This window comes from Myotis yumanensis, unplaced genomic scaffold, assembly GCF_028538775.1.
Source record: "Myotis yumanensis isolate MYYU_CA2020_CCGP unplaced genomic scaffold, mMyoYum1.0.hap1 SCAF_4, whole genome shotgun sequence".
Classification (NCBI taxonomy): Eukaryota; Metazoa; Chordata; class Mammalia; order Chiroptera; family Vespertilionidae; genus Myotis; species Myotis yumanensis.
Window position 1 is genome coordinate 68266779 of NW_027223755.1, and position 24381 is coordinate 68291159.

General features: G+C 42.3%; 1 protein-coding gene across 3 annotated transcripts in view; it reads right to left on the minus strand.

The window, feature by feature from the left end:
* The window catches only part of SEMA6A (semaphorin 6A), a 127556-nt gene that overhangs the window by 29661 nt on the left and 73514 nt on the right, over positions 1-24381 (minus strand). For all 3 annotated transcript variants that reach the window (XM_070412505.1, XM_070412504.1, XM_070412502.1), the window contains exons 4-15: positions 22642-22702; positions 21603-21665; positions 20779-20880; positions 14390-14480; positions 11518-11637; positions 10767-10855; positions 9690-9907; positions 6027-6158; positions 3212-3367; positions 1656-1832; positions 1172-1312; positions 1011-1091 (exon numbers count right to left, since the gene is read on the minus strand). In XM_070412505.1, the coding sequence (XP_070268606.1) occupies positions 1011-1091; positions 1172-1312; positions 1656-1832; positions 3212-3367; positions 6027-6158; positions 9690-9907; positions 10767-10855; positions 11518-11637; positions 14390-14480; positions 20779-20880; positions 21603-21665; positions 22642-22702 (1431 nt within the window). The remainder of the gene's footprint in view (positions 1-1010; positions 1092-1171; positions 1313-1655; positions 1833-3211; positions 3368-6026; positions 6159-9689; positions 9908-10766; positions 10856-11517; positions 11638-14389; positions 14481-20778; positions 20881-21602; positions 21666-22641; positions 22703-24381) is intronic.

Here is a 24381-nt window from a genome sequence, read left to right on the forward strand (position 1 = left end):
TGCTATTTGTAAAGATGATGTAATAAAATATAGACGTCAACCCTTTATATTAGTCAAATATCCAGGTCAGACTTAGTTATCATTCGCCCTGTTTATGGGAATACTTTCCCTCATATGATGCAGGTGGTAGTCAGGAGGTGGCCTTCTGCCTGTTTGTCTAGCTGTTCTAAAATGGGAGAGCAGAGTCAGTGATGGGAGCCCTTCTGTTCCCCCTTTGGATCTGGGGAAGTTGAAGGAATTGGCTAAGTAAGAACTGTGCTGCCATATGGCACCTCTCTTGAGTTGCCATAACCTGTCAAGGACATGCATGGGATGTTTTTCCAATGTTATTTTGGATTTCACATCCAATGAAGTAAACACATAAAAGAAACCTTTTAACGAATGCCAGCTGAGCATTTAAAGACCGGGTCACAATTTTAAGCACTGAAATCACAGGCATGTTAGACGGCCCCGATCGAGCTGATCTCCTGGAGAACTGCCAAGAATTGACTACCTAATGAGTAATAGGGTCAACTGTTCTTCAGCGCAGGAGAAGATTTATTGGATGTATACAACATGCTCGCAGTACAAACGCATCGCTTAACAAATGCTCTGCAATTTCTTCCCAGCTTTGTATGGTCAATTAGAGGAGCCCGTTTTGCGATGGCTGGGCAAACTGCATCACTAATCTAATTGTTACCCAACTGCTCCTTTTCTCTGCTGTTCTCGAATTGTGATGATTAAGGCATGCACATCCCTGTCCCTCTCTCCAGGGAACACTCAGAAGCCCACTGCGTTTCTTCTCTTTGTGTTTTCAATCAGCCTGAGGATGCATGATTAATCAATTGGAAATCTGCCACCTGTGATATCGGGGTGTTCTGTGAAATGGGAAAAGGAAGGAGAATGGCTGGCCGTCCCATTGATGAGGCTGTGCACAGAAGGCTGAGTGGTGGTGGTATGTGCAAGCACAGTTAACTACTACATATGGAATGGATAGCACCTTATACTCCCCCACACCTGGGACGCCTTACCTGCTGCCGGGCAACAGATAGGCACAGGAACCTCCTTCTTTCACCCACCCGCAGTACGGATCTCTGGAGGCGATACAGGTCCTGCAGGAAGAGGATGACCGTGAGCTACCTAGGCCTCCTTTCTAAGCATTTCCTAATAGGCAATGAGGCAAAGTACATACTTTTTACACTTCCCATGTCGTTCACACCGACCAAGGGGAACCTTTATCACACAGGTGGAGAATGCAACATACAGAGAGTTGCTTGCTTTGTCCAGTTGCAATCCCATAATCCTCTTGTCTTCTACTCCATCATAGCTACACCTAATTGTATAAGGCAGGATAATATCATTAAAAGCTTCCCTCGGGCCAGTTCTCTTTTTCTTGCCACCATCCTCATACCCACCTCCCAGCCTACAAAGTGATCTCTTAATCTGATCTAAGTAAAGGTGAAATAGATCCTTGTACATGCATACACACATACACACACACACACACACCTATATGTGTTTCTCTATAAATACATACATTATTGGCAAGGAGAAAATGCCTTTTATACAAATAATGTTAAAAGCCACACCTAAAAATGTATAAAACCTATTGTCTGCCTTGACTTTTTCTGAATAACATAAGTAATTACTGAGAAAGAACCAAATATTCTACATACTTTTCAGGATTGTAAACGCTCATCTCCTCCAGGAAAAGGCTGTCATTTAGAAAACCACTGTTTCCTATTCTGGCCAAGAACTTCAAGATGAGTCCCTTCTCTGATCCCAGGAAAACCACAGTGTGATTCTGATAGGGCCCAGCCGCGGTGTCTACCGCAATTTTGGTGAGGCGGTATCTGAAATGACAAGATTGCATTCTTCATCTCTCTGTTGGTCTGTCATTCAAGTGTCCCCCTTCCCACTTTATACAATTGAATTGTGACAGAGCTTTCTAGCAATAACCTCCAGAGAAATATATGCATGTAAATAATGCTCTCAAGCTGTTCTGGTACGTTACTTCCATATGCAGAGCATTAGTATGGCTCCAAGGGGAGAACAGAGGTATGGGGTGTGGAGGCCAAGTTACATAATAAATAGCCAGCCATAACCATTCCATCTGAAACCATTCCACAATTATCTCTGCCCTGAGCAACAAGGAAAGGCTCATGTCTCCTCTGAAGAGGGGAGGAATAAGGGAACTCATTTGACATTTCATTTAACATTGGAAAGAAAAGCAATGGCTACCATTTTTTTTATACCATTCTTCTGCGATGTAAAGCCTCATCAACAAAATGCCAGATTAGAAAGCTTTTCAATTGTATGTAGAAGGACTGAGAGCTCTGAAGGATGTGCCAGCCAAGCAAGATACATTTAGAGCAAAGGTGAAGGGCATCAGCCTTGTCACATATCTAGGATAAGTCCTATTGGGCATCCTTTTTCTCTCAGCCATTCAATACTCCATAGACACCTATTTGTCCTAAGCACCATGGCAGGTTCCAGAAAATATGGACCTTCTTGCAAGTTATATTGTTTCCATCGTATGGACAAGAGCCATTATAAGACTTTAATATATTTCAATAAAGGCATAGTTTAAAAATGGTGGTAAATTTAATTAACCTTGTGTTTGATGACTGCCCAGACTGGATGGTACTCGGGAAAGCCTGTTGAATTGTTTGGAAATAAGCTCTAAATACATACAAGGAGGAGTACTTAATGCTTTCACAGATTTCACATCAGCTATCCCTTCTCGGTTGGCCACCACTTCAGATAACAAACGCTAAGTATGAACCTTCATGCTGGTATACTTGTGCAAATCCTCCTTTTGTTCGTGCTCCACTTTGAAAGTTAACAACCAAGGCACAAAGCTTGGATGGAATCTGCAGCTTGTTTTGCAACCATATCCAACCAAACAGGTATCCACATCCTCGACCGATTCTCCTTCACTGCTCCTCCACTTTTGCACAGACTGGACTAAAGGGCTACCCGGGAAGGAGATACTTTTGTTTCCTCTAATTGCTGGCATGTGCCCAGTTAGCCCCCAAATACCCAAACTCTTCTCCCTGGGAATGTGGGTGCAGGGTTTGGTGGCATCCACCCCACTCGCCAGCATTTCATAGTGGAACCAATGCATGTGATTACAGAAGATGTCTGTGCCGTTTCAAAACATGATCCACTGATATGAGCATGAGATGGAGTAGGGAAGATGCCTGTAGGACTCGGTGTGCTTGGCACCCACCTGACCATCGTCCTCAGGAACCAGGGCCTGTTGATGACAGAAGGCACGGCCTCGTCCATGAGCGGGTGCGTTTTGATGAAGTTCAGGGTATCATCAGGAAAGTCATTAGAGGTTGCGTATTTTTCTAAGGAGGATGAGCCAGCACAGCAACCGGGCCTAAAAAGAAAGGGAGGGAGTGTGTTTCATGCCTTATGGCTAATTCTTTGAATGAACTGCTTCTCTAAGCATCTGGCATGAGGGAAAATGTACCAGAGGCTGAGAGGAGGAAGTTGAACAATGCAGATGCCACCAAATAAATGTGCTTAGATTTCCTCCAGGCCGCCTCGCATGCCATAGAGGAGCCTCCGCCGGGGCAGTTCAACCTTGGCTGGGGGCAGCTTGGCTTCCCCCCAGCAGAACAAACAAATTCCATCAACAGTGATGGAGCTCGAAACAAGTGGGGGAGTGTGTGGTGTGCACATGTCCAGGGCTGCTCTATCGACCCTGAAACCCTGCTGGAAGTTCTCGAGGCATTTGCTCTACAAAAGGAGAGAATTAAGCTGACTTTTCCACAAATGTAGAAAACAAAGGCACTCAAAAGCCACAAGCCAGCATATGTACCAGCAACACTCCATGTAACCATCTCGCCCCGGGAATCAGAGAACATCTGTATTTTGTTTTTTACGGATGTTTTTGTTTTTGTTTGATTTGGGCAGGTATGAAAAGCCAATGACACCAAAGCTTCCCTCCTGAAAGGTCATGGCGTTATGACGTGAAAACTTTTTTCAACAAGAAATGCTATGGCGTCTCGAGTCAAGGGACATCTCAGCAAAGTCAGATTAGAGAAACACTGACACCAGGCCTATCCACACAGCTGGTTTGCCTGCTGGTGCAAGAGAGGAAACTGGACTCTGACAGCAATGGCATAGTCTGGCCCATGCGTGCACTGTGTCCTGGCACTGACACAGCCGGCCCTGTGGGCGTATCCCCATATCTGCAAGAGGGGCGAGGCAAGCATGCGGAATGATGAGGGTAAACACACTGCCAAATCTGGAACTGGCAGATCGCTTACAGTATGTTTCCTCGTCATGGCTTACACACCAAGGCGAACACATTAAGTATGTTCTCCCTGAAACCTGATCCCTCAGGCTGAATTCCCCCTCCTGCTTACCTAGAAAGTAGCTAACCGTTCCAGACATCGACTTAGAAGGTCTATCTGAGGTTTTGCCAGAGTGTGCTTTTTGCACCCAGTCTGCTCTCCATAAGTAACAGGGTATGCACATGCCAGACAATTCAGACAATGAAGACAGAACCACGAGGCTTTCTCTCCTGGGTTCAGGGTTCACATTATCTAAATTAGTTCCATTAAATGGCGTGGGCTAGGTATTTTCTGTGGGGGACTTGAGGTGGGAGGAGATGGTTGGAAACCAAAAAACTTAAAAGACATTGGGCTTCTTCCTTCCAGAGGCTCACAAATTCAGTGGAGGAAGCTGGGCACACAAGGATGTTTCCATGTAACTTGCAAATGCTGTAATGAAGGTATCCAGTGGGTACCACAGAGAGAGCAGGCACAGGGTTGGGGGACAGTTTTCTCCCATCCCAGTTAAAAAGGATGAATTCATTGCTTTAGTGTGAGGAATTGAAGGAGACTACAGAGGACCAAGAGGTCTCTGGACAGTAGGTTCCCAATGAAGGCAATTCTGGGGCACACTTTCGGGAGAGGGGAATTTAGGTTGCTTATGGACCCAAAATACACCAGAACCTGGCAGACCAGAGACATGTTAAGGTCCACTGCACCTCTGCTCTCTTCTTGCCCTTGGCCTGAGTCTTGACTCAGCTCTGATCCAGCCTGGTCAAGAAATCCAGGGAACACACACCATTTCTGTTCCACATTTTATTAGGATTTAAAGACAAGAGTTTCTGTAAAATTGAAGGGAAGCAGGGAAGGACAATGGAAACAATCTATCCAGCTATGTGAATGTACACAATACACTTTATACCCCTCTGGGCCCCAGTTTCCTTGACTATAGACATTGGAGCTAGCTGGATGAAATGGATCTATTCATCCTAGGATTAGATGGATAAACCACAGATATAGAGATTAAGCAAAAGACTAGAGTCATCGCCGGAACCGGTTTGGCTCAGTGGATGGAGCGTCGGCCTGCGGACTGAAGGGTCCCGGGTTCAATTCCGGTCAAGGGCATGTACCTTGGTTGCGGGCATATCCCCAATGAGGGGTGTGCGGGAGGCAGCTGATCGATGTTTCTCTCTCATCGATGTTTCTGACTCTCTATCTCTCTCCCTTCTTCTCTGTAAAAGATCAATAAAATATATTAAAAAAAAAAAAAAAGACTAGAGTCATTGTTTTAAATATAATATAAGTAACTCTGAATTTTGCTTAAGTGGATGAAGGTGAATGACCTCATAGGCCTTGCTGTTGTTCCAGCATCTTATCTATATGGCTGGCATGGGCATGGAAGACACTGGTACAATTCATTATCAGAGGAGCAAGCTGTACCATTTCTAGAAGTTCAATATAGCATATAGCCCTGGTTGGTGTGTTCAGTGGTTAGAGGGGGTCTCGGGTTTGATCCCTGGTCAAACATATACTTGGGTTGCAGGTTTGGTCCACAGCCCCGGTCGGGACAGGCCTGGGAGGCAACCAGTCCATGAATCTCTCTCACATCAATCTCTCTCTCTCTCTCTCTCTCTCTCTCTCTCTCTCTCTCTCTTCTCTCCTCCCCCCCGCCCTCCATTTCACCCTCTCTAAAAATCATTGGTAAAAACATCCTTGGGTTAGGATTAACAACAACAAAATAGCATATTTTGCATGTACCTGGGCTTAGGCACTCGTTCATCAGGAACTGGTGTCCAAGTGGAATCCGGAGACTTCTGTTCTTTGAATCTCCCAGTAAAAACATTGGCAATGTCAAGCATGTCATAGGCACAAACTGCAGACCCAGGGATGCTGCAACATGACATTTCACACACGTGTTACTCATGCCCAGGTGCACAGGCAGCTTGGAAAACATACTCCAAAGAAACTTTCCTATTACAGGCAATTGAAATGTAAAGTTCATATACTGAATACAATAAATGTAAGGAATCCTAGTGCATAAAGCGGATGTTCCTGGGAATCAAATTTTCATCAGTGGCCTTAAATAAAGGGCTAGTTAAAGCAACTCATAAAGAGAAAAAACCTCTTCATGTGTTCTGGGACTGCTTTTGTTTAGAAAGGAAGAGTGGTCGAACTGGTGATTTAGAAGTTTCATGAATTCGCTGATGTTAATTCTTAATCAATAACCCCATCCCCCAGTAAAAATTTTAGAAAATATTCTACATCTCCAATATTAGTAAAAATTTAAAGTAAAAGTGCCTCCACTGTCCAAATATTGCTTCTTTGGATTTGGTACCTCAAGCTAAGGACTGCGAGAGTGAGAATGTCTGTGTGCAGAACTAGGGAATATTTTGTTAGTTGGTGTACATTCCAGTTTTTACTCCTGTTTATTTGCATAGGACTGAACAATATAAGTCTCTAAAGCATCAACATTTTGCAAATAAAGTGCTCTATTAAGTGCTAAGTAATAATAATGGCAGTAATCTCTACCTATAATTACATTTTGGCCTGGAACTCCTGGAAGGGCTTTGGGATTTTTTTTTCATCAGTGGTGAGAGGCATGAATAATTCATTCACCTGGGTATACTGTTTGAACCCATGTTTGTTTTTGACTATGGTTGTTCTTTGGTTTTGATCAATTAAATTGCAGGCACCAGCTGGCCAATGTTTTAATCAGGCATTGAGGTTGTGGGCCAGTGCACGGCAGCATCAGGACAAGACTGCTCTGCAGTATGGGAACATCATTCAGCACAGAGACAGTGACTGGTCTGGATTTTGCAAATGTAGGAAGGATATGGAAATCACCTCATAATGATTAGGAAAACTTTATGCTATCTTTAATTTCATAACACAATTATTGAAGAATTACTAGTAAAGCAAGAAATAGGGAGAGGGTTAGAAAGCTTATTTAAAACAAGGTGGCAGAATGAACGTTAAAGTATTTTAAAGTTAAAAGTAGTAGTAAATTTTTAATAAAATTTAATAAAATTGAGTATACAAGACAGTGATCCCCATTTGTTTTGAAATTTTAGAACCCTGGCATTACTTAATTTTGTAAGATTCTTCTTATCTCCCTTTCCAAAAAGTAACAGGTATACATATTTACTTTAAATATTAAGAAAAATAGGATAAATATTGAATTATTTTATGAGGAACCTTGTAATAACCCTGGGATTTTATAATCTTCCCAAGGTTAGAATTACTTGTGACATCCTTTCTTCTTCTTTCCCTACTTTACTTCCTCCTCCTTTCAACTTTTCTTCATTCCTTTCTTTCTACCTGCTGTTCATTCAACCTATAATTATGGAATCCCTAATCTCAGGCAGTAAATGCTTAATAAATAACAGAGAGTACAGCTCTCAGTTGACTCACAGTTCAGTGTGGAGGCAAATAACAACAATGATGATACTAATTCATGCAGGACAACTTGCTAAGAGCAGTATTTAAAGAGGAATGCATAAGATCTCATGGGAAGCGACTCCAGCTGAGATTTGGAGCATCCTTAGGGTTACAACGGGCAAACAGACATTGGTTGGACCGGGGAACTTGGCAGAGAACAGGACATGAGCAAGCATGGCATGTTCGAGACAGATCTTAGTTCCAGAAAGCACGTGCTGCTGGCAGAGATGGGCCAGACCATGAGGGGGTTTGCACACCATTCTAAGGAGCATGAGCTTTATCCCCAGGGCAAAGAGGAGCACCCAAAGGGCTTGAAACCTAACAGTGACCAAGTTTGCATGAGTGGAGTATGGGGTGGAGAGGAATGAATCTAGAGGGAGTAAAACCAGAGAGGACAATAATTTATAGATAAATGGGTATGTGCATTTTTATCACTCTCTGATTTTACTGAGCAAATATGTCTCTGAGACTGCATAAGCATGCAATAATTGAATGTTTCTTGGGGGCCGTTAAAGAAAATACTTTAAATGGAGTATCTATAATATGCTAGAATCTACTGCTGTATTATAATCATAAAGTAACTCACTGACCTCAAAAATTAAACCAACAAACTGGAAGTGTACTCTGAAATTCTGCTAGCCCCTGCTTTCCCATGTACCATGACAGTATTCTTTTTCAACAGTCTAGATAGAATCTAGATCGATGCATTCGGAAGTATGAACAGTCGAAGTCTGAATTATTGAATCTTTTCTATTCTCAGGCTTACAAATCTCCACAGATGGTTAAAGCTTGCTTAAATCTCACTGAGTGCTTCTTGCTGTAGTATGGTTTCATATTTTCATGCATCTTCAGTGGGGAACTCTTGACTTCTATGTAATAAAGGAACATTATTTCATCCTTTAGCTTGTTCTGATCTGGGCTCTACCTAATTCTGAAACATTTCTTTCTAGATGCTGTCCTTCATTCTCAACATGTACATGCCTGTCATCTAGGTACTCACTGAGTTCTTAAAAGTCTTTTTTAAAAAGTGTAATCCAAAATAAAACAGTGCATTCCTAAAGGAAGACAATATAGAATATCCAAAATTCTACATAGAAATGAGAATACAGTACATTTAAATTGTAGGACCACGCCCAGAGTGATGACCATTTTCACAATCGTGCTAGGACTCTAAGGACTGGGAGAGCTGAGAACCAGAAAATCTAAATGCCTGTCTTCATTCTGCTCTTTAAACCCCACATATTTCCACTGCTCCAGGAACAGTTATTAGAATATTATTTAATTCCTCAAAGTCTCAGCTTAAAAACTACCAAAATAGGAATAAACAGGTTGGCACTCAGTATTTCGAGGTTTGACAATGTCTAAGTCCTCATTCGAGCCCTCCGGAGTCAGACAGTGGTGCTATGGTTGGGATGCAGGCTCCTCTGATGGGATAACAAAACCCAGGGTGTCTTATGTGGGGATGGACTCATCTGGATCCTAACTTTCACTCTGTAGCATTTTAATATCTTTCCAGGGTTTTTACTTCAAAAGATGTTACTATTAAAAGTCAAACAGAATGCTACATGGCCTAGAAGAGAAAGAACCATTTTGAGTTTGAAGCTGCCTCCTCCGTCTACTGACTGCCTGGACCAGGTACTATAATTGAGTTGTTTTGTCCAGTATAAAAAGAGGGCAACAGTATTCATTGCCAGGATTACAGAAGGCTTGAGAAACAGCACGTGAATAGTGTTTATATGACAGGCCTATAATTAGAAGCTATTGTTATAATTTACCTAATTACTTTCCCTAAAATCCCAATCTAATAACTCCTGTAAATGACCGTTAATTTGTTGATGAAAACTGAGTGTGAAGTGCTTTTTTAGCCACAAATAGTGAAGGGCAACTTTTCCACCAGTTGTGAATCTTGTGTATTAGAAGAGAGCCCCTGGGGAAAGGAAGCCGGAAGAACCAATTAGGTCCACACAGCCATGGCATGGTTACCTGTTATAAGGTGTGGAAAAGGTTGCCAGGACAACGTCACGGCCATTAATACGAATCACATCTGTAACCGCCTGTAGTATGTTGAAATAGAAGTGAGAGTCTCCGGGAACTGAGCAGTTGAGGCGAGCCTTAAGGAAAGATGTCCACTGTTTCTCCAGGACTCGCTGAGACCCTCCCATGTCATTCTTGCAAACCTGGGCCACTCGTGGGAAAACGACCTGCAGAGGAAAAACACACCAGGAGAATGAAATGCACTCACTTTTCGAGGCGATCTTATTAGAATTTTCCTTTCTTTGAAAATAGAAACAGAACAACAAGGTGCTTAAATTAATCTCATGTTTCTAAAAAAAAAAAAAAAAAAAAGGAAAACCTCAGCATTGGAACAGCATGTTTTAAAAGATAAGGCTGTGGCATTTAATACAGAGCCATAAATCCTTCAGGGGATCAGCTCCCAGCCACATACACTCATTTCCATATGGACTGCTTAGCTTTTTATTTCGTCAAACAAAAGCGCACTTTGTATGCACCATCTCTGGCATCCTCACTAGCTGCCTCTGGGCCTCGAATCTCATACCCTGAATTCCTCTAACTGTGCAAGCCACCCAGCACTGATTTTGTGCCCTCCAACTTACCAGGAGTGACCTTGATCCACTCTCTGGTAATCATAACTGAAAGGGACATCCCCTAAGTGTTCTCTTGCTTTATTCAATAAAGATAAAATTTAGGACCCTCAGTTTGCTTAAAGATACTGTATATCTACTCTCTCTGTGTGGAGCATCTCATTAAAAAGAGAAAACTGTTGAGTATACCTGGAAACCACATCTCCAGACACTTGAAACTCAGTATGAAATCACTGAACATCTGCTTATTACATTTTGAAAAGAAATATTTAAGACGTCCCCTGTACTCCGTTGCTTTTTTGCTAAAGCACCCAGAGCTTGGAGGCAGCACAGTGTTTCACTTCCACTAATCTGTGTATCTTCTCAAAATGATGACCTTGTCATTGGATTGATGGTTCCTATTTCAAGGTCATTCATAACCATATTGATCCAAAAGGGAGACCTCCTCCCCTCTTACCTTTCCCATGGTGTTGTACTCCACTGCTATTTCCCTGAAGAAGAAGTAGATATAGTCTCCATAGTCCACTGCTTGGACGAAATATGGTTCTGTGAACAAATTGGGAACTTTAATTGGGGACAAGTCACACAGTTGAAAGAATTTTAGTCAATTGCAACCAGTGACATGTTATTAATTAAAAGCACAGGGCCATTAGACATTTGGTTAACACCAGCCGTTTCTAATGACTGCACACATGTGAGTGCTGGTGATTTCAGAAAGCATTCGAGCCTACAAATTACATGTTTCAGAAGTGGTTGCAACCAACAATGAAGACTAAATGAGTGCTGCATATCCCTGTCTTTTATTTTCTACAATGGAATGCCCACGTTACAGAGAGGGTTTCGTACACATCTCCTGTCAACCTGACTCATGCAGAGTTATGAGAGCTCTCTTCCTGTTCCCCGCACCTCCAACCCCCGGCTCCCTGTTCTTTTCATGTGGGACTCTGAAATGAGAGTTTGAGGCAGGAAAGATGAATGTAATGTGCTCTATTGTAGTAGCATTGGTAGTTCTGTTAACGTTACAGAAACTCATGGGAAGTGAAAAAGGGAGGTAAATAAATCAGTTGAGGCAAAAGATGCAATTTGCACCTTCCCGTCTGTCAGAAGCCACTAATGAAATGAAACTAGTCTGGTCCCTTGGGACCTAAATGTCCCTCAAGACACCTAGCGCCCCCCCCCCACCCCTCTGTATTCTTTTGTTTTTTCACCTTTCAACCATTTTGAATCGTGCTTGACGGTCCGTAGGGTTGGTCTGTCTCCAAAACTCCGGTAAATAACTGCATCGATGGCAAGGAAGTCAGTCACTGTGGCCGAGTATAGTTTTCCATCTTAGAAGAAAGAGAAAAGAGGTGAATGGGGTGGGGAGCAAGACAGTGGGCATGGAGGGATAATAGAGACATACCCCAGATTGCTTTCCCATATCAGGCAAATTAGATAGGACAACTGGGAAAAATCCAAGAGTCACTGGGAAAATACTTGGCCCACATTCCTAACCATTTTAAATTGGGATCATGAGAGGAAACATTTTTCATTTTTAAATTGCACGGCAATTTCTAAGCAGCAGCAGCTCCAGGGACAGAGTGAATGAAAAATGCTGTTTGCTTCAATTGATTAGATGGTCCTTGACTGAACTCTCCAGGCCAAGGCCCCTTGGATGCTGCTGCTGCCACCGCACTGTGGTGGACTGGATCAGCCGGGGTCCCAGGGGAAGACAGAAGCTGGTTGTTACCACCTGAAGGTTTCCGTTCAGCAGCAGTAATGGAGACCTCAGACTGAACAGGGGAGGGGAGTTAAGAAAGGGGGTTCATAAACAAAAAGGAGCTGACTAAACTGCTACTTAGATCCTGAGAGGCACTGTTCCCCTTTACCCGAGTCAGGGCTCATACTAAACCCTGCCAACTTGGCTACATTAGAGATAGGCTTGAGAGTACATCCAAAGCAAAAGGGACTGAATTGGACTAAAGATTGATCCCTGAAAATTTTTATTCTTTTCCTGGATTAGCAAACGCTTGGCACACAAATAATTAAATGGAATGTTCTAGAATAGAAAAATCCATGTAGATGAAACAGAGACAGTAATTATATTCAAACTAAAAAATTACTTCCTTGGTTCTTTTTTAGTGGATTGCATATCTTCTTTAATTATATGTTGGCACTTATGTACAATATAGTATTCTTTAAGCTCTCCCACTTGTGGGAAAGCATAATGGTTTATAAAAAGCTTATGCAAACATACCTAAGTAAAGTTCTTAATGTCTGCCTTTGGACTTGAAATAACTGAAAGTGGTTCAGGTTCAGTTTAGAGCTGCCTTAATATCTGCACTATTAACAGCCATATATTAGCAAGTGTTGACTGTTTGGGTTAGATTGGAACTGCAGACAACAAACCTTTCTGTTGATAAACATTTCTACACAAATCACAACTTTAATTATAGAATCATAACCCTAGGTCACACAGATAGAACTGGGAAGTGGGGGGTAGAGGGAAGGTGTGTGTGTGTGTTCCTTCTGACCACTCCCCACTACTCTTTTTGTTTTACATTCAACACTGGGTATTTCACCAGACTTTTACTTGTAAAACAGAGCACTATTCTGGCATTCTTGATAGTATGACAACCATTCAGTTGCAGCAAGGATCTTCTGTTAATAAGGGCTGAACGTGTGTGAGGATTCAAATATTCCAGGGAACACCTATTGAAGGGGAGGGGCAGTCATAGGATTGTCTCATGTGGCTTGTTTTATTTAGCCTCTGGAAAGTTGGCTTTAGAAAATACTTTGCCATTCTCCTTTTACTACACCAGGCTAAAATAAGTTCTCTTTTTAATTTAAAATTAAATTTACATTCTCCATTGCAGCCCACATCCTCCGTGGTACCAACTAATGCAGGTTCAAGTGTCAGCAATGTGCTACAGTGGAAGTTACACATTTGGGAATGTACCCAGGCATCTCCTCTGCTGGGCTTGCTCCTGCCCATGCTGACATAGGTTTACAAGACCTCATGACCCTTACAATGCTGCTTTCCAGTAATACTGTGCTCTAAGTTTGGCAGGGGGCCCAAAGAAACAGTCCTTAACTGGCACAAGCTGTTTCTACATTCTGTGACTACAGATTTAGGACCACAAATGGATGACACTGAGGATGAGTGAGGTTCAAGGAGCTAATTTTATTTCACAATCAAAGGCCTAAAGCTCCTCATCTAGCTAGGATGTGCCAGTTTTTATCTTTTATAATGGAAATTATAACTAACTGCTTCATTGCTTGCTATAACAATCACTATTATGCCAACTCTTCTCCCTACACCCACCTCCACACACACAGCTGGCACTAAATTCCTAAACAAATTTCTAATTAAAGCACATACACTCATCCATAAAAATCTCAATCTGAAAATGATGGCTTATTTCCTGCTGCTTTATATCTTTTGCAATGGAAGGAAGGTGTAAGGATGGGGAGTATGGGTCAACCTAAGCTAACCAGCATCGTCCCCTTGGCTCCCACAACCTTTCCATCATAGATAGGCATGTAACCCAATCAGGTCAATGATATCTGAGAAGGTGTTTGCTGGAAACTGGGGGGTATGTAACCTCACTGCTCTGAGAGGGCTTCCAGAAACTTCCTAATTGGGGTTGGCAGGCATCTGTGACTGTGAGGTCAGCCAGGCTCTCTTAGAAGGAAATGAAAGTGAGCAGAAAAATGAAAAGGACCTTTGTCCTGGATGATATTAATAAATTATTGGATCAAACCAACTCTTACCCTAAATAATAAATCTATATCAGTGGTTTGAGGTGGGGTTTTCTATTATTGGAGCCCAAACAGGCCCTAACCAATATGCTATGTTCAGTGCAAAACTATTAGCCTTTCCTGAAGGCACAAAAGCATGGGTAAGTATAGCAAAGACTTCTTTTAAGAAGCAAAAGTACAACTTCCATACTAATTTCAAATGGAAAAGGCATTGTTAATTATAGTATTTACCAGAGAAGTAAAGTATGACTCTGACTCTGCAAATCCCACAGAGTAGGTTTGCAGCAGCCAGCAGAGCACGCGGAAGCAAATGCATTGAGAAGAAATCAGAGCATTTACCTGCAAACAATGCGATGTTGGCATGTTTGGCATCATAGGGGCATCTGGCCATTCCACTAAGTTCATCCCCAAAAGGTTCCAAAGTATCCATCTAAATGAAATAATAGGACTTCATTAGGAACAACAACTCGCAGTAGTAATAGCAACTAATATTTACAAAGCACTTAATGTGCTAAGTAATTCATATTCATGGTGCAAGGATCCTCAGATACCCTCTTAGGTAAGTTTATTGGTTTCAACTGAGGAAACTGAGGTTAGGAGAGATTAAGTCTCTCACTCGATCAAGGTTCTACAGCTAAAAGAGTCTGAAATTCAGTCATGTCTGCTTGACTCTTAACCATTACAATAAATTCCCATATTCTGCTAAAATTGCCCTAGAAATGAGTGTCTTCTCCTTGGAGCAGGAATTTCCGAGGCAATCACCAGGAAAACATATTTGCTTCCCTCCTTCATCCCCATCCCCCCAAATTATCTGTGCAGTCATGACCTCTACAGAGGAGGACCTAAGTTTTTGGTTTTGTTTTGCCTGAGGAAGTCTGCCTCTGTGGTTTAAATCCCAGGAGAAGACACCAAGTTCTTCCTTGGGTTACCTGGTAGACTAGTGTGACATCAGCAAAGGTGCTAAAACCTGGATGTAAGCAGAGCTCAGGTGGCCTTTTGCACCTACTTTAGAAACATGTCCCAGCCTCAGATCATGGAGGCTCAGAAACTGAGGGCTCACACTGGTGAAAGGCAGTGAGGGATGGGGCTGCTATTTGACTTCGGTCTCCTAGTGCCCAACCCAGGCCTTGTTACTGTATGCTAGAGGTTATCACTGGCTTGCCAGTGAATTTTGTTTGGCCATCTTAGTAGGTAAAAAAAAAGACTAAGGAAGGAAGAAAGGGTGGGAGGGAAGGAAGGAGGGAAACTGAGCACTATTTTAAAATGGGATTTTTCACATGAAAACCTGGATTTCTTGCTTTTGAACAAGTGGGAAAGTCAATTTAGGCCCTTCTTACCCAAGTGGCAGCCACAAGCTACTGTTGAGTAATGGACACCCTGCCATTTCCTTCAAACAAGCATGTGGTATCCAGTATCAAGGCCCCTTCACCCACAGAATGTATCAACAGCCTATATGCTTCACTCCTATGTTACCTGCCTGATCCTACAGGCATTTTCAGGTGTGGCAAAGCCTTACTAGCTATTCACCAAATACCATTTATCTTTCCTCAGTATCTCACTAACCTACATTTACCATCCTCCCTTGTGGTTAGGTGTGATCACATGACTGAGTGGAATGTGAGTGTAAGGCTATGCACCACCTCTAGCTCTGGCCCCTAAAAAACTTTCAGGGTCCTCTGCTCTTATTCTCCTTCCACATTCTCCCTCTAGACACAGAGGATCCAGTGGACTATTCTAAGACCCTAAGAGATGGCAGAGGTATGAGCATACATTGGAGCTTGGCCTCCTGAATAACCTTGTAGAACAAAATCTCTGTTGCTGACCAATGCTCAACTGTTAGGGTAGCAGGAAATGAAGTGCTATTGGTCAGCCACTAACAGTGGTCAGAGACTGGCCCACCTTGACCAGTATGTTCAGTAGTTTCAGCCTCTACCTCATGGTCTTCTTCCTTATACCATGGAATCTTCCTAGTGTTTAATCTCAGAACCACAGAGCCCATAATCTCCTCCACATCCTTAATGTTTTATTTTTTTTTTTTTAAAAAGATATACTTTTGATTTCAGAGGAGAGGGAGATAGTTACATCAATGATGAGAATCATTGATCGCCTGCCTCCTACACGCCCTTTACTGGGGATCAAGCCTGCAACTTGGGCATGTGCCCTGACCAGAATCGAACCTCCTGGTTCAGAGGTTACAGCTCAACCACTGAGCCACTCCAGCCAGGCAACATCATTATTTTATGCCCCTCTGTGATTCAGTCTTCTTTAGTTTTAGGGTACGTGGTTTATCATCTGGCAGTTGCATGGTTTGACTACAGATATGAAAACTGAAAGAAGATAAACCTAAGATAGCATTGCTGCTGAGGAAGGATCCATGGAAAAGCTTTCATCATTAAATCAGGGTGCTTGGAGTCATTGCCCAGAGGAAAGAGGTTTTACTAAGCAGCCGTTAGTGTTGTCCAGTCAATAGTGTCTTTTGCCCTGAACCTCCAGAAACCATTTCTGGAATATGACAGGCCTTTTCTATCTGTAACCATTTTGAGATAGCCACTATTGAAGCCATCCTATTTGTTTAAACTATAGTTGAGATTCACAAAGCAATTGTGTTAAAACCATATATTTTAAAGTCAGACACCCTTTAAAGCAAATGTACTCTTTTCCCCCCAGCACATTTTTTAAAAATATATTTGTATTGATTTTAGAGAGGAAGAGAGAGAGATAGAGAGATAGAAACATCAGTGATGAGAGAGAATCACTGATCAGCTGCCTCCTGAACGCCCCTTACTGGGGATCGAGCCCACAACCCAGGCATGTGCCCTTGGCCGGAATCGAACCCGGGACCTTTCAGTCCGCAGGCCGACGCCCTATCCACTGAGCCAAACCAGCTAGGGCCCCAGCACATCTTTTATTAAAGTCTTTTTCTGATATTTTATTCCAATGAGACCTTCCTGATGAACTGTGACAGACTTTGCCATTTATGGGTCTGGCAAGTATTCAGAAGAGATGCTTAGGCCCTGGCCAGTATTGCTAAGTGGTTAGAGTGTAATCTCTCTCACTCTCTCCCCCGCTTCCTCTCTCTTCGTCCCTTCCTCCCTTTCACTCGCTCTAAAAAGAATCAGTAGAGAAAAATGTCCTCGGGTGAAGATTAACAACAACAACAAAAAGATGCTTAGTACACAGTGATGCAACAGAAATGCCCTCCTCCCAAGCAGTGCACTGTGTAATCCTGGCATTGGGGAAACAATGTACAATGGGGAGATATTTTTTAAATGTACCTACTTCTAAAACAGTGGCCATAGCACAGCTATTCAAAGACAGGAAGCAGGGAAGAATTAATAGATTGGTTTGTGGGTATGGAAAGTGCAGAGACAAAACAATGCCACAGTGAAATCCTCTTTTCATGAAGCAGGAACTAATCTTTGCATTAGTCATCAAGTCTCGGACTTGACAGTAGCCCCTGGGAAATTAAATCACCGTAGGGTACAGATAAATATGCTAAGAACCAGCCTGACGTTTGCAAAAGTTCAGGAGCTTTAGAGCACAGGAGGGAAAAGGTATGGAGTGCAGTTTTAGATTTATAGTGGGTAGCCTTCAGAATTCTTCCCCAGATAATCTTATTTGGGGCCATAATCTTTCTAACACATTCAGCCTTTTTACATAAGTAAAGGCATGGAGCAGAAGCAGAGAGCAAACGTTGTCACCCTCCTGCCTCAAGTTATTCTAATCAACTTGCTGCCTCTGTATCAACTATGGGATTTGGCACTTTCAGTGGAAGACTGGTCAGTGTTTTTGCTTTAACCCTTTTCGGTCCAACCTCGAGGCTGACTCGACAGACCAGGCGCTAGGAGCAGGTCTAACGTCGAGCAATAAGAACATTAAAAAGTTCAACATTCAATCCCATCAACTAATTTGGACAAGACTGTTTGAATTCCCAAAATAACATTGGACCGCAAAGGGTTAAATCTTTGGCTCTGATCTGTTGATAAAAAGTGCTTAAGAGAGAGTCTGTCCATTCTCTCTGAAGCCAAATATAATATGTATTTGAATACTTTTCGTCCCTAGTTGGTTTGGCTCAGTGGATAGAGCCTTGTCCTGTGGGCCAAAGGGTCCTGGGTTCGATTCTGATCAAGGCTGTACCTCGGTTGCAGGCTCCTCCCTGGCCTGGGCCCTGGTCGGGGTTTGTGCAGGAGGCAACTAATCACTGTGTTTCTCTCACATCGATATTTCTCTGTCTTTCCCTCTCCCTTCCATTCTCTCTAAAAATCAGTGGAAAAATATCCCCAGGTAAGGATTAAAAATAATAAATAAATAAATACATAAATACATAAAAGAACACTTTTCTGAGCAATGCCAAGTGTTCTCACGACCATTCGCCATGCTAGGCATATAGATGGGGACTGCACAGGAAGTACATCTTGTCTGGTTTTTCAGATGCTCGTGCTCCTGGAACATGTCTCAGCAGGCGAGGCTAGCACAAGTGAGCGGAGAAGGTATCACCACAGGTGAGGCATCCTGGGAATGGAACATGTGCGGGAAGGATGAGGGAGATCACTCTCGGCCTGTATCTTGTCATAAAAGATAGCCCTCCAGCTAGGGAGTGTGTTGGGATTTGTTAGAAGCATTTGTCTTAATGAGTCCTAAACAATGACAAATGGAATATTAAGTGGTAGAATTAAAGTCAAAACTTCAGCTGTGTGCTCTTATTGGCTAGAGTAAATGGTCGACTGGATTGGTTGCCTTTATTATAAACTGTATGGATCCTGACATTATTTAAGTTTTTGATATTTTATGATAGTATTTTTTCATCTATTTAGGTTTTTAAAAATATTGCATTAAAAACATCATTTATCTTGCTTGATTACTGAATTTTTTGGTGCCCTTATATTTAGCACTTGAGTGCCTCACTTGCCTCACCCTAATCCTGGTGCCCATTTCCAAGTATCAGACTGAAGATGAGCATTAGGGTAAAACAGACCCTCCAATGTCTAAGGCAGAAAGTCTCTGAAAACTGTGAAAGCAAAGGCTGGTGCCCTCCTGGTTCTGATACCTTTTCTCATTTTCATACCTCAGGGTTTCACTGTATGCTGGTGAAACCCAAATCTTTAGTACTCCCCACCTCTCTCCCTAAATCAAGGCTTAGCCACCCAGCTTCTTGTTAGATATCTCTGTTCATGTCTCATAGGCATTGCCATCTGCAGTGCTATGCATACTCACATTGCACAAAACTGAACCCATCTCCTCACTACTCTGCTCAGCCCCAATGTTCTTCCATCATCCCTTGTCTAAACAAGGCAGCCCGCTTCATCCATTCACCCAAGAGACACCTAGTGGTAATTCTTAACTCTTCCCTCTCGTTATCCTGTGCTTCTTATCAGTTATTGAGTCCTATTGATTTTTGTCACTGAAGTATTTCCTGAATCTGTTCTCTTCCTTTCACCTATGAGGTCACCTACCTCCCCAGCCTCGTTTTTGTTACTACTTGTCACTTCACAGTCCATCACTCCAGAGCCAAATGAAGATTCCCAAGCTCAACTGACCGGGTTTACTCCATGCCCTTAGTTCACGCTGTCCCGCCTACCTGGATTGCCCTCCCCTTCATTTGGCTAACTTCTACTTCTTTAAGACAAAGGTTAGGCATTATCTCATTCACTATCTCACAAAAATCAATTGAGCAGCTGTTTGGAGGCACTATGTCAGGTTCTGGGCAATCACTGGTGTGGTTCCTGCACTCACAGAGTTTAGGGGTTTCTTCTAGGCAGCAGGTGTTTGTGTTCCATATGTAAGAACAGCAGGGTGGGGGATGATTGAAGAGAGGGGTCATCTACCTCTTTCATCTACCTGGAAGCTTTCCCAGACTCCTCATCTCAGGCTAAGTACTTTTCTGTTGTACTTCCATAATACTCTGCATTATGTTGCCATGGCAGCAACCCTTTGGAATTGTGGTTTCTTCTTCCAGTCTGGCTTCCCTAAGGATGGAGACCTCTTGTCTGTCCTTAAACTTGGCCTGGCCATTGGAGAAACTCAATATATGCTGAATGAAAGACTGTAGCAGAAAGAATGGACAGGGAGAACTAGTAACTGTGGAGCCTGGACCTCAGATCATTGCCACCTCGGCTTTGCAGCTGGTAGCTCCCACTTCTTCAGCAATAGCTCTGTCAGCTGCATGAGAACTATCCAGATTTATTAAGGCTTTGAGAGTTAATTTTTTCCCCTTGCATAAAGTCCGAGGTAGGTAAGGCCATGGTTAAGTAAGCAGAGTAGTAAATGGAATTAAATTACTGTGTTCTTGAAAATTTTACTTAGAGGAAAGTCTACAGGTTCCAATGGTCTGCTTTTGAGATACCTTTAAAAATAGGAATGACTCACAATACATATAAGTGTGTTTCTGTGCTCAGAGAGGTGGGAGGGAGAAAGAGAAAGGAAGAGAGAGAAAATCCACATGGTATGTGTGGTAAGTATGTTGGTGTTCTGAACAATAAAGAGTAGGGTCTTATAGAAACCAGCTTTGCTTGCTAAGGCTCTTTAAAGACCTGTCAATCAATCCTGAACTAACAGGAAGCTTAGAAGCTTGTTCAGGATCACTCATGTGGAACAATACATTAAGTCCAGCAAGAGAGAGGAGCCCAGGTAGTGTTGAATTACCCCTCTTAGGTTGCTGCCGGTACAATCACAGTGAATTATGAAATACCTCCAGGACATGTGGTTCCAACAGAGGAAATCACACTTACCTTATAGTTTCTGCAGGAAGGGTTGAAGGCATTAGTTCCACAGACAAACAAAGTATCATCGTTTTTCTTTAGAATAACTTTAATGAAGTTGTGACACTCATCCTGAAAAATAATCGAAACTCCTTTGTATTCAATCCATTCAACCCAGAAACCTGTTCTTCGCTGTGTACGGTGATCTAGACAGTCAGGTTAAAAGGAAGGTGGCCGAGGCGCCCGTCTGTTAAAAGTTTGAGCTCCTCCACATGTTTACCGGAAGATGATATTGACAACAACAATTGCCTTTAGAACAGCGAATAAAGACAGGGCGTTGAGCCTGTGTTTATGTCACAAAAAGAAGGCAAGCCTGGAATTGGCAACCTCCCATTGTGTTAATTTTAATGCCAGATGTCGTAGGGTTTCTTGATAGACAGGACGACTCTAAGCTGAAGTGTGGTTTTATGTGGTTCTGTGGCCAAAGGCACAACCCCTGTGTGCCTGCAGCAGCCTTTTCCAAGCTGTTCTCCAGAGTCCCTGGGGGCTTTGGCCTGTGAGGTGGGCTGCTAGAGAGTGCCCGTAGAAGAGTCAGGGCAGCCGGCTTTGTGTCCATAATCCCCAGGCCCCTAAGTAGTTCGTGATGCAGCCCTAGCTGATGTCCTGGTGTTTCATCACATTAAAAGCAAACTATTTTTGCAAATTAAAGCCTTCAATAAGTTGATGGAAAAAGCAGTTACTGGTGGTAAAGGGACTGCTAGCGCGATCCATTCCACATCACGGTCTATGGCTAGAGATAACAGTCCAAACCTTAACCCAAAGTGTCAGCTGCAGGAGAAATGAAAATTGCCTACCTTATGTTTTCCCTTCATTCTGCATGTGTCTACATCAGCCTGTTTAGATTTCCATGTCAGTTTCTGCAGGGACCAAGAAAGAAATCAACGAGAGCCCAGAGATTGTTGCATTTGATTTTAGAAGTTAAGAGTTCCCTTGGGGAGACTAGAGGCTGAACATATATTTATTGACAGCTTCCTACACCCTTTCTCCATGGTTAATTCACCATAACAAGAAAAGATTAAAGATGGAAATGTTCACTTAATTTTGAACTCCTGTGTATTCATTAAACTACAAAATGATCTTCTCTTTGAGATACAGATGGAGGAAAAAGAAGAATAAACAACTGTGGAACTTTCACATAAAATACCCAAATTAACTTGCTAAATTATGCTCATTTTGACAAAATACATGCCGTTGCCCTTTCCTTTCAGTTGATAAATCAATTTTCATAAAGCAGGCTTTTTCCTTAAAATATGGAAGTCATTTTCTTAAAAATAAAGGAGACATTCACTTTAGGTGGACAAAGCTTTAATTCAGGCTACACTCCACGTAAATTCATGCACTAAAGGGGTCGTCTACTTCTATGGCAGATTTTATTAACTAAAATACCTCCATGCGGAGATATCAGGGGAGCCCAGGCTATATTTTATGTCTGTCTGAAATGGATAATGATCAAATTCCTGAGCCACAACAGTCAAATCAAACTTAATACTGCAAGACCTGGAAACATAACATTTAAACATTCCTGGGACAAAGTTTTACACATGAAAACTGATATTTTCCTGGACAAACATGGCAATATTTTATTGAAGGAATATAGGGATTACCTAGACTCCAAAATGTGTATGCTCCCATATGTGATGAATAAAATATGACATATACAACTGTTTCTGAACACATATGAAGCCCTAACTTAGCCCCAAATTAAGATCTCACAAAATTATCTTAAATTATTATTAGCCATGTCCTCTCAATCCATGCATTTAAAATACAAATTCTCTTCAAGAATTATCCTAAAGTCCTTCATTTCAAAAAGATGGTTTTAAAACTACTTACTTTGCTACAATAAATTTCTTCTGTGTGTGATGTGTCTATATCAACAGTATAAATATGGTCCCTATAAACAAAGAAAAATGAATACAATGTCAAACATAAGCATCAAGACAGTTCATTTTCTCCTGAATGAGTATGTATCTCACCGAAGGCAGGTAAATCCATATCCCACTATAAAAAAACAAGCTACCCACGTGCAAGGAAGTGGGAAGAGCTTCCAGCACCTTTGGATATGGTGGCATCTATTATGAAAACTCCCCTGCAGTCTCTCTCCTATCAGAACTGTAACCTCTGCATATCGTAGTTCAGGAGAAAGGACTACGAAAGGTAAATTGGCCCCCAAACTGGAATACAGGTGGGTTCCCATTTCAGTATCTTCAAACCCAGGTACCAGACACTTGGTATTCAGCATGCCGCATCTGTTCATCAGCGGGGCGAACGAAAGCTAAGGTTTATCTCCGTCTCTCAGACTTCGCTTTGGTGATATGATTGGCAAGACGGAAGGTGATAAAGGGAAAATTATTTCCAGAAGTCACTCTCTTCTTCACACAAGGATGGCCAATTAAGGTCTAAAATGTACTTGAGCCTAAGTTTCCTTTTCTTGCTTCTGTTCACCTTCCTGTTTTGCTGAGAACTTGGGTTGTCTTTGTGACTCGCTGCCAATCTCCCCTAGGAAGGGGAGAAAGGAATCGGCAGCTCAGGTGTGGGGCTATATTTAAACATCCCCTTCTGTTTGAGCTGAGTACAAGGGTGTTTTTGTCTGGAATTCAGAAGAAAGAAAAGAAAAGAACTACACTCAACTGGGGAGATAGGGGGCTAGTGAGGGAAAGCAAAACAGCTCATTTTCCTTTGAAATAACATTGACTTTTTCTAAAATGCAGGAAGTCCTGAGGCTGGAAAATTACCCACAGCTTTAAACCAAGACCTCCAGGCTCCCATGCAGACTTTCAAGTCCCTCATTACTTAAAAGAAAGGCGGGGGTGGGGTTGGGAGGTGGGTGGGTGGGTGGGAGGGAGGGGGAGAGAAAGGAGAGGGGAAAGAAAGGAATTATCTGTCAGGATTTACTTCAATCTCCCCCTCCCCCAATTTTTCCTCCCAATATTTTTGAAATCTGTTTGCTACCATTTTAAGAGAAGGTACAATAGATAAAAAGAAAAAACAGGCTCTCTCATGTGAAAATAAAAGAAGAGGGCAAGGCAGTGGGCTTAGAAAATTTCCTTGCCTGCTATGGAAGAGAGAGAGAGAGGAAAAGAGAGAGTGAGAATGTGTGAGGGGGAGAACAGGGAGCCTGCTTTGTAAATTGCTGAATTGGGAAGTTCTTCAAACTTCAGTAGGGTGCCAGAATTTCACTGCCCTTTAATTTCCAGGCAGTTTTATTGCATTCTTTTATTACTTGTTTGACTTTATTGGTGGTGCTGTGGGTCAGGCTCATTATTGGAATGGAATTGCCTATTACTTTGGAATCAGGTTTGAGATGACTCCAGGTTTTCTTTGCCCTCCTCTCCTCAAAACTTTAAGTAGGAGCTGAATATATGAATTGTAAATTAACAGCTGATTAATATGCATTGGCAATTCCTCAGAAAGCTCTTGGATTGCCCCCTCCTGGCATGACCTGTTTATGTTAATTAGCAGTTTAGAGATTAAAAGGAAGAAAAGAATTTACAAAATGGATAATAATGAAGCAGCATTGAAAGGGGTTCTTGCCATCAAGCCTCAGTCAGTCCCTGGGTTCTGGATGGCGCT